This window comes from Haliaeetus leucocephalus, unplaced genomic scaffold (genome assembly GCF_000737465.1).
Source record: "Haliaeetus leucocephalus isolate CR32 unplaced genomic scaffold, Haliaeetus_leucocephalus-4.0 Scaffold473, whole genome shotgun sequence".
In the NCBI taxonomy this organism is placed as follows: domain Eukaryota; kingdom Metazoa; phylum Chordata; class Aves; order Accipitriformes; family Accipitridae; genus Haliaeetus; species Haliaeetus leucocephalus.
The window spans coordinates 8,500,088-8,510,507 of NW_010972909.1; the positions used below are offsets into that span (position 1 = coordinate 8,500,088).

At 39.9% G+C, this 10,420-nt stretch overlaps 1 protein-coding gene across 1 annotated transcript; it reads right to left on the reverse strand.

Annotated features, from left to right (window-relative positions):
• Window positions 1-1,092: 1,092 nt before the first annotated feature.
• Window positions 1,093-9,080, reverse strand: LOC104836740 (sulfotransferase 6B1-like). Its single transcript, XM_010575462.1, has 6 exons — window positions 8,936-9,080; window positions 7,948-8,132; window positions 6,850-6,976; window positions 4,291-4,385; window positions 3,078-3,264; window positions 1,093-1,211 (listed from the first exon to the last, which is right to left on the reverse strand). Exons 1-6 carry the CDS (start codon window positions 9,078-9,080, stop codon window positions 1,093-1,095), a joined length of 858 nt encoding a protein of 285 aa, XP_010573764.1.
• Between the last annotated feature and the right edge of the window lie 1,340 nt (window positions 9,081-10,420).

Below are 10,420 nucleotides of genomic sequence, written 5' to 3' on the forward strand. Positions count from 1 at the left end.
TGCTTGTCTGCATGAGTTTCTTTGCGATCAGCTTTTCCTATGTTTTTTCTGCCTGCTGATGCCTTGGAATTGTATGGTTGGGGAGAGCTAGTTTGGGGAGAAGAGTCCTGAAAGGCAGCCTGCGAAGCAGTTTGAAGATGAGGACAAAAAACACATCATGGAATAAACCTTCACTAGGTTCCTAGAACAGTCCCTAGGATGTGAACACAGACAGCTGATTCTTGGAAAATCTGTCTTATCAGGGCAGGGTAAATAAATAAGTCGTGTTCAGAGTAAACTGTCTCTGAGTAGTGGTTTGTTTGCCACAGTGGAACTGTTGAATTCTATTGCACAAGGTCTGTGAAGTAAAATGGTTCTCATCAAAACACTGGAAACAAGCATTTTGCAGGAAGAAAGTCAAACAGAAAAAAAAATGTTTACAGTCCCCAACTTACGGTGCAGAAATTTCCATGGATTTATATCAGTTTCATGTAAAACACAAACACTATGCAGCACCTAACCCAGAAATAAGTTACATCAAAGAACTACTTATTGTAAAAAAAAAAACAACAACATTTTATAGACAAGCTTCACCCCAGATCTTCAAATGTACAGCTGCAGTTTTCAACTTCAGTATCAATAACAAAATCCGATGAGATAGGCACTTTCCAAATCATGGTACATCAGGGAGGGAGCGAGTCTGGGGTCAAATCTTTGGTCATTTTCTTATGATGTGTTTTTAGGCTTTTTATATATTCAGATTCTTATGGGTTTGTGTTTTGTTTTTTTCTTAACATCTTAGGTAAAATTCCTAAATCAGATCTAAGAAGTCCATTTGTATCCCTCTAGAGCAAAAAATAAATAAATTATAAAGTAGATTTGGTTGTAGAAAAATGGGTCTGACACCTGACTCTGTAAAACCATACACATCTGCCCACTGAAAACTGAGTTCAGCTCTGGCATTGTGTCAGAATTTTCCCGTCCTCAAAATCTCATGTTTACAATCCTTTCTATTGGGAAGATTGTAAACTGAATGGGAGCCCCCATTCAGAATTTCCCACCAATTGCTCTATTTGTGTTTATTGATAACTGGATATTGTTCTTCACATGGACTCAAAATTCATAGGTGAGACTTTTTGCCATTTTGCTGAGTTTCATTTTCTCATTAAATATCTCCTCAAACCTTCGATTCTGTTTTGGAGTGAAATGGTTCTTCCAATCACCAACAGTGCCTAGGAGAGCAGGAGCAGAAAAAGAACAGTGAGGCTAGCAATATATAGTGCAGAAAATGATTTAAAGGGAGTCCAGTTTTGTTAATGTTGCAGTTGGCACAACTTATTAATATATTATTAGCCATAGTCTCTGTGGTAGGTCATGATCGTGAGTAACCGTTTTATTGGTCTGGTGAGACTCTGATGGAAGCAGCTGGATCACCATCCATAAAGGGCGTTAAACCCTCAGCCTCAGACTTGGTTAGTGCCAACAACGCTAAGTGGTACATGAACAGCAGCAGGTTTCCTAGATGGAATTAAAGCTCTCGGTCATTTCGTCAGAGAGGCATCTTGCCACACCTTAGATGTATGCAGCTAAAGGTCTCCGCCTGGGCTCTTTCACAGTCAATAGAGGGAAATGATTATTTCCTGGCTGAAATTCATCTCATCCTAGTCAACATCTAAAACAGATCAAATGAATGGTGCCTCAAAATCAGGTATATCTCTCTGTTGACTAAAGAAGTCTCCTAAAAAAGGAGCCCAGAGTGACCTGATGGATGAATCCCACCCTCACACCCGCTCCTAATCTCTAGGGGTTTCTACAGATGACATGTCCTCCTACTTAAGTGGGCAGGTAACTACTTCTAGGTGACCATGCACACTCATGTTCAGTAAAGCGTTTCAACTGTTACCCAGTTGGAGCAAACAGGAAATTGTTTTTTAAATTGACATATTTTAATGAGACAATGCTTACAGTTTCCCCTCATATGCATCCTCTAAAGACCCTGCATCCCAGAACTGCTGACTAAAACAGCATTCCAGACAACAAGGACAAGAAAAGAGAGCCTGAAGAATAACATCTACCTATAAATCTTCCCTAAACTGGCTGAAGCTAGCTAAGACTCTAGGATTTGCATAGGAACTACTTGGAAGTCAAACTGTTGGGATTTTTCAAATTTTTCAACATAGCTTTGTCAAAGTTCACTGACTTAGAAAAATGTATCTGAGTTTTTTGGTTGGTTGGTTTTTACTGTCAGATGGTATTTTGGCATTTGCTTCAGCTCACTGGTAAAAACATTCTGAATTAGCAAAATATACCATTTCCCTATTTATTAATTGAAACAACTCTGAGTTTTAAACTGTCAATTATTGTTCAAAAATTAACTAAGTAAAAATAATCAAAATACATCTAAACATGGTGGTTTTGATTTACTTATTATCCAAATCTGAGGAAGCTTCTGAAATGTCAGGAGCAAGAAAACAGCTCCTGCAGGTATTTTAAAGTCACATTTGAGCTAAGCACTGTTGAAGATTTTACCATGGATTCCAGTTTGGCCAAGGTTTGAAGGCTACCTATAAGGCCATCAGGTGAATGAGTCATCCATTCTTTCATTGTTGTCATGGTCAGCATATTCCTCTTCCAGGAACATTTCAATAAGATAAGAGGTGGTACGGGGGATAAAGGCTACGAGCAGTCTCCTTCAGAAGGAATGTGTCTCGCTCTTTCTCATTCTGGTAAACTAAGTGACCTTCGCAGGTGATATCAAGGGGACATGTTGTAAAAGACTAAGGTGGTCAACTTTTAGATAAAAAAGGACAGATAAAGAGTAATGCTTCATGAACCTTTCCTTTTAGCTCAGAAGCTCCCACGGAGCAATATTAGTCAGACTGTTGCTCAGACTCCTCTGTGCTTCTCTAGTATAAGCATGCATTTGCAACCAGAGAACTTAGAAAGTGATTTTTAAGATGGTTTCAAATTGAAGGTGCCTGTCACTGCTTCCCAGGGCTGACCCAAAGCATCACTACAGCCTGGGAAAGACCTGGACTGTGGCCTCTGGCTGGATTCCCGCTCCTTCTGCTGTGTTAAGCCCGGCCCAGGGAACTTACCTTTTCGGAAAATCAGCCTCCTGTTGGATGTCAGTGCACAAACGGTGTGACTGGGATCGCTGTTTTCCTTCTCTGTGTTGCTTTTCATCTCTGAGAAAGAGGACTTCTTGCAGATGTCTTGGATATCATTGTCACTGATGTTTAAACCCAGGAACAGACTAATTTCCTTTACGATCTTAGGGAGATCCTGAGGTACAAGAAAAATGAAGCTTTTGTATTTCTGAGCTGATTATCAGACTTCTAGTTGATAGGAAAATGTTCCTTTTTATTACCTCTCAGGTTTATCACACATTTATTTGCTTTCAAACAAAGCTAGACATGTCATTAGACTGTGTAGATGACAGGTACAGTAAACCTGATTCCCCTCTTACCCATACTCACAGAAATGAGTAAATGCCAAGTATGTGATATCAAATACAGCTACGCTGCCAGTTTTACTCCTAGTTCAGGCAGTGTTCTCCTGTCTCAGAATTATTTCACTGGGAATAGAGAAATACTCAAAGCTCGGCTTCTGTGTAAGTAGCTTATTTCACTGGAGGTGCTATATCTAGAGATCCAACAAGTGACTCAGGATCCAAAATGGCTTTTTTATATTCCTCGTAGTGGACTCTACCCCCCTCCCCCAAATGAACAAAACTATTTTAATGGAAACACTAGAAAGTGTTTTCTATTCACCCCAAAATTCATTCTCTGAAAGCTGAAGTATTGGTATTTGAGTTTTCTGCATAGTAACTTCATTTCATAAAAACTTTTTTCCTACCCCCCTAGCCTCTAATTTTCTTCTTTATTGGGAGCACAAGTCCCACAGACCATGAGTAGTTGTGTTGTCTTATGTCCCTTTTTGAAAATTTCACCTGAAATGTCAGGCATAGCAGGTTAACATGGCCCTCAACAGATGTCCTTGGTTGATCCTTCCATAGGACCAATAATGAGGAACTTAAAATTCTTTCTGTAGCCTGGGGAAAATCATGTAATATGTGTCCCAATCCTGCATCTATGAAATGCAGCTCTCACAGGATTTGATATTTATATAACTTGTGCAGTCAGAATCAGCTCACTAATGTAAAGTTCTATGCAAATATAAACTATGCCCAAAGACATACATTCACATTTTCCTTCTTTCTCCTTTTTCATTATAATTTGCTCTTTGATATTTTAATGATGTTAATTTACAAGTAATGCATTCTGAAATAAAAGCAGAGAGTATATTTACCTTCTTCATGTCTTCATAGAACAAAAACAGGATGTTTTTGTCATTTGCATGTTCTTCCCAACTTAGGAAATGATCAAACCAGGATCCGCAGACAACTGAAGAGAAAGCCCACGCAAAAGAGATTGATATAAACTTTATTCATAAATAACTCTGATGTTAGGTACCTCATACATTTAGGGGAATGATCCCTTGGTAACATGTACCCTGTATTCCTCTAAACCAGATTCAATTCTTTTTGTGAAGTGACTCAAACTTACAATCCAAAGAGGTTACCATTCTTTTTGGAATTTGTTTTTGTATCAGAGATGAAGATACTGCTCTGAGATATGATTCCGTAGTGGAAACAGCCTCCAAATCTAAGGAAAGGCCAGTAATGAAGGTAAACGTACTGGCCTAACAAAGTCTGAGTATCTCAGCAAATGTCTGCACGTCTGTGGTCACAGCTAGAAATACGATCACTTCACAAGGAAACGAAATAAGGAGTCTGTTAAATGGAGCACACCATTAGCTCTGTTTTGTCCCAGCAGAGGGAAATCTGTATTATTTTTAAAAGTCAAAGAAGAGTTATGTAAAGAAGTTATGTACATACATCATTCAGCCAACAACATAGATAACGTGGTTTTATAGTTGACTCATAGTACTTGTTTTGTCTGAATGCACCTTTTGGTGAACCATGGGAGGAGAGAGAAATTTCAGCTTTCCTTTAAAAACAAAATTCTGACCTTTCTGGTTGAAAGACAAGATGGACTGCATTGAAAGCTGAGTTGAAAGACTCCTGTAGGGTGATGAGAAGAGGCTTGGATAGAGCAATCACAGCAAGCATTCTCCAGAACTGTGACTTTGCTTTATAACTGCTACCAGAAAAGTATAATACTGTAATGGGCATCATTTTGGTTGCAAACCTTGAGAAGTAATTAAGTATTTTGCTGAATGCTTCAGTCTGTAGCCGTCTCCTGCACACAAAGCACTGTTTAACTTGCAAGGCATGCGTGCTCCACAGTGTTCAATTAAATCCTGCTCTCCTGGTCAGCCACACTGGGGATGTGGCCAAAGATAACATAGAATAGCCCTGTTGGCTTCAGGGGTACAGCATACAGCCTCGGAGACTCCAGGGGCAGCATCACAGTGGTCTCTGTGTGTCCTCACCCTTGTTCTGAACTGAGTTTAACTCTGCAAGAGTACTACAGGATCTGAATCAAGCATCATAACCTTCATATGTTTCTATTGGGAGCAAAAATGACAAACTCTCTCTCTCAGTATCACCTCTTACATAAATTTCTGTTGTAACCAACGTAGTTATCTTTTTATGCCATGCATAAGCACACAGATAATAGAAGGTGGCCTCTAATTTACAGATAAATGGGAGATGCTTTTAAAATTTAATATAACCCTCTCTTCTTTTTTTCACTATCGTATGCTCGGAGTTGCTACTAAACAAGCCAAGATCCTGCACATCCCTGAAGCACGTGCCTTAGGGCTGCTCTGAACTAGGAACACGAGATCTGAGCCAAAGCCCACACAAGCCAGTAGTCGAATTGACTTCTGGGGCTTTGATGTAAGCCCTTGATGAATGCAATGGCACTTTTCTTCCCAAGTTTTCAGGCTGATCTATCATTGTTGCTGTTATCATCACCATGGTTATATAGCAGAAACACGTGTTCCGAAAGGAGTAATAAAACACTGAAAATGGGAGTGGATAGCTGGAACGCGGTCCTGTTGTCAGCTTCCATGCCACCACTGCTAGTCATAGAAATCTCACTCTCGTCCTTGGTCCTTGGACCCCACTACTAAGACGACACATCGGGCAGATGGTGTGCAGGAGGGCTTTATGGCAGTCATCTAGACTCCCTTGGAAGGGCCACCCATGGCTGTCTTCAGGACGGGAGAAGGCACTGCACCCGCGAGCACAGCTCTCGGCGCAGCCTGGGGATGGTCCCCCCGTGCACCCCATTGCCTGTGCTTCAGCCAGGTATTGCCGGCTGAGCACCTTCGAACAGAGCGCTTGCCCTACCGGCCCGCTGGCCGAGGACAGGAGCTGGCTGCGGCGAGCCCGGCTGCCCTTACATCTGCTCGGGAGGAGCTGTATCCGCATACCTCCTCTATCGCAGTGCAAACATGAATTCTTGGTGGGAAGCAGTCTGTTACTGTGGTTCACAGGGCAAGGTTGGAAATGTTTTAGCACAGGCAAATCCGCGTCAGAATCAACAAATTGTCAGGGGTTTCGGAATGTTTGTCGGAAAAACTGAAATCCGTAACTTGTCTGTGAGAATATGTTTTTTAACAGAGATGTCAAAGAACAGCAAAACCCCGCAAAGAGCGGCTGTGTTGAAATAACGCAGCCGCTTATCGAAATGTCTCCTTGCAGGGATGAAGATAGCATCCTATTATTTGCTCTTGTTTAGTTCGGCATTAGAATTTATCCTGAAAGAAAACCCCAACTAAAGCCTCATGAATAAGTAGTTCAAAAAGGAGTTTTCACACAGTTCACATTTCTTAACTCTTTCTGTGCATAATAAGCTAATGTAAACTGCGAGGAGAAAACATAACATTTATCCTTACCGTCTCCTTTTAAGAACAAGTCAAAGAAAGCAGTCCAGGTGTCTACAGTGGGAAGGTTTGGGTTATCTCTGTAGTAATGATACATGGAAACTGCAGTATCTTTTGGATTTCTGCTGATGTAGATCATCTGTAAATGAAGATGATATGGTTACTAATGATAATATCCTTCCTTTATTTTAGAGGAACTCTGCGTATAAGTGTAGCATTTTCACAGGCAGTTTGCAGCATCAAAATGCTTTCCTTTAGGAGGTGACCATGCCATTAAGGTAGAAATATATTTGTCCCTGGTTAGGCAGGAGTCAGTAGTGGTTAGTAAACAATTCCATGTGGACAGAGGTGTGTTTCCTGCAGCTGGGTAATGTTTATGTTTTATGAAAGAGGCTGTGTTCATTTTAACTCGTGAGTCAGTGTACTATCTCATAAATCTAACACACAAAACCATTTACTAATATTCACAGGACAGCTGCAAAACATAAATTTTGGCCTTTTGTTCAAATTAGCCTTGCCCCAAAAGTCTGGATCTGAGTAATCCTGAAATTTTGAACTTCTAACCTAAAATCTGATGGCCAAAGCTGATTTTTTAAAGACCTCCCACATTAGCATGTGAGGAACCCAAAACTGTGGTCTGAATCCGCCTCCCACATTTCAATCCTTATCTGTTTCCCCAATATCTCCTTCACAGGGTCTTCACAAAGCTTCAGTAGGAAAGGCAGAGTATCTCCACTCCCAGAACAGCCTGTAAGGACCCAAGATAACTATTTTCTAAGCAAATGCTCCAGCCACTAGGACGTGGGGCCATGAGAACAACCCCAATCCCTGATAATATATTTCTGATTGAAAGAAGCTGATGTTGTATTTTGTGTGGTGCCTGGTATACAGATCACCCCGTGGGAGCAGTGGGGCAGGAGCAGATCCCAGTCTCTAGCCCAAGTCTCTGCTCATGCTGCCTCAGACTGCTGGTCAGCTGCATCGCCAAAATTCATAGCAAACCACTTCTGGAAACTGTAAATCATTTGAAAATTATTAAGGAACAACAAGTCAAGATAGATACCTAATAGACACAACATATCTTACTGCTTTTATACCTTTGGGCCTTACCTTGCATTTTTTTTTCTTAAAATTTAGAGGTAACATGTTGTAGTCTAAGTGCGTTGGGATGATTCTCTTTGATGAGAGTTTATTCAGTTCCTCCAGTTTGGATATGTCTCCAAATTCAATGGGTGATGTTAGTGTAACTTGAGTATTGTAAAGCTTTGCTGTAACTCCTGCAAGCCAGTGAGTGCCTGCAGAAAAGTAATTTCAAGGAACAAAAAAAAAGAAAAAAGGAAGATTTGTTACTGAGAAAATACGTGGAACATGCATTTTGCATATTGAAACGGCTTGCTAGTGCACGAGTGATACTTCTAATCGCCCAGACTCAAGAAACTCTACATAACTGAATAATCTTGTTGGCTCCAAATGTACAAATACTGGGAAAAGTAGGGCTGTAGCTGAAGTACAAAGTAACTCTCTGAGAAGTGTTAATATTGGTACCAAAACAATCTCATGAGACAAACTGCTTGTCAGCTGAGAGGTTATATTATTTTTATCATTAATTTGAGAATAACCTGGGGTTTTTTTCCTTATACTAACTTGAGTCTGTATATTTGGGAAGTACTGCTTGAGCTTCTTCTTTGGTGTGTACTTCTGTGTGTGAGTCAGGTGGGGGGAGAGGGAATAAGAAATGAATAAATCCACAGCCAAGAGCCATACAAATAACTTAATACAACTCTTGACTTGCTCATAATTGAATGTAGAAAGTCCTCAGGAAAATCCTTCAAGCACAGATTTTGCTTACAAGAAATAAATATTTATTTGCTTTCCAATATGAAAATACCTGAGATTATTTTCAATTAAAGAATCAAAATTTAGATAACGACTCATAATTTTTTTGTAATTTGAACACTTACTGACAGAATAATATATTCATATACTAAAACATCTTTCCTTGTTTCTGGTACAAAGACATTTCCCAAGCAGTTAAAGTGGAAAACATGAAACAAACAATTGACACTTCTTAAAATTAACATCTAAAAGTTGAACTTACCAGATTTGGGATAGGAAACCAAAAGGACATCATCTTCTCTAGCATCAAAAGTATCCAAGGATTTTAAAAGTTCTGGAGAAGACCTGATGGTAAAGGGAATCCCCTTAAACATGTGAATGAGTTCTGCCTCACTGGGGCTGGACATGTTTGCTTAAGTCTTGGATTCCTGCAAATCAGATAACAGTGAAATGACAAGAGGATTTAAGAGTCACTTCTAAGTCAGATGGTTTGAAGTGACAAATTGAGACCAAGCAATACAAACTTCATGCTTATATACTTTGTTACACGCCATGGAGTCCTATCAGATATTGATTTTTCCAGGTAGTTGATAAAGGCAACTGAAATGTTAGAGGTAACTTGATAAATAACTGAAATGCAGAGTCATGAAAAATGCATGTCATTTGTCATTTATTAGCTCTCTAGATAAAGTAATAAGGAGATAGTCAAAATGTATTAATTGTGGAAAATCATTTTTCAATGAAAGCTTGAAAGCTCCACTTTTGTTTACAGTGACCTTAAGAAATGTGAAAGCATCAGATTAAAATAAATAGCTCAGGTTTGAATCAAAACATTTTGGAATGCTTAATATTTTCAATTTTCCTTTCAACGGCCACAAATTAATTTATTCATTTTTACATTCTTTTCCTCAAACATCCAGTGGCTTCACTATTCCTATCGAAAACCTCCTACAATATATTCAGCTGAGGCCCTTCGATATCTTCAACTCAACTTGAGAACCTGCATGCAAATCTTGTTTTAAAATAAAGCAGTCCTTCAGGAATTTCCCAAGTTTACCAAGGTCCCTATTCTTGTTTTATTGTTTCTGATAACTTAGGTTTGGTCATGGGAGCTGACTACCAAATGTACCTTCCATGACCGATGGTAAGAAGTTAATGATTAGAGATGCCTTTCCAAGAAACACCTGAGCAGTCAAGATTACTCACAAGGAGTAAGGACAGTTACCAGCTTCTGTACTTCTTCCTTCTAATTCAATCTCCAGAAAAGCCAGCATAATAAGATTGATTTTTTTCTCCCTTTCTTTTCTTTGCAGTATTGCCAGCCTGCCTGTCAAAGAAAAGTGAAGTCAGCAAGCCCAGATCTTCTCACCTGTGTTCCCTATAAAGTTGCCCTGAAACAGCTACTGTCTGCAAAATCTGCCCTGTGCCATCAGTAAATTGCAAATTCCAGTTACGCAGGGCCAGGTGGGGGTGAAAATAGTGGAAAATATGCTCTGGAGAGATGTCTCCTATCACTAGGAATGAGAGGAGGCAGGGGAGTCTTTCCAGGAGGTAATCAAGTGAGTCAGTACAAGGGTACCAGAAACACAAGGATGCTGATGCTCAGGTGGGAGTTGGGGGATCTCTCAGTGCTCAGGAGCTCAACATTTTTCTCTTGCTCTCAACCTGAAGACCTAAGCCATCGCTTCTTATTTTAGGGCCTAAATCCTGAAAAATTTATCCTTTGTCAACAGATTTCACTTTGGTT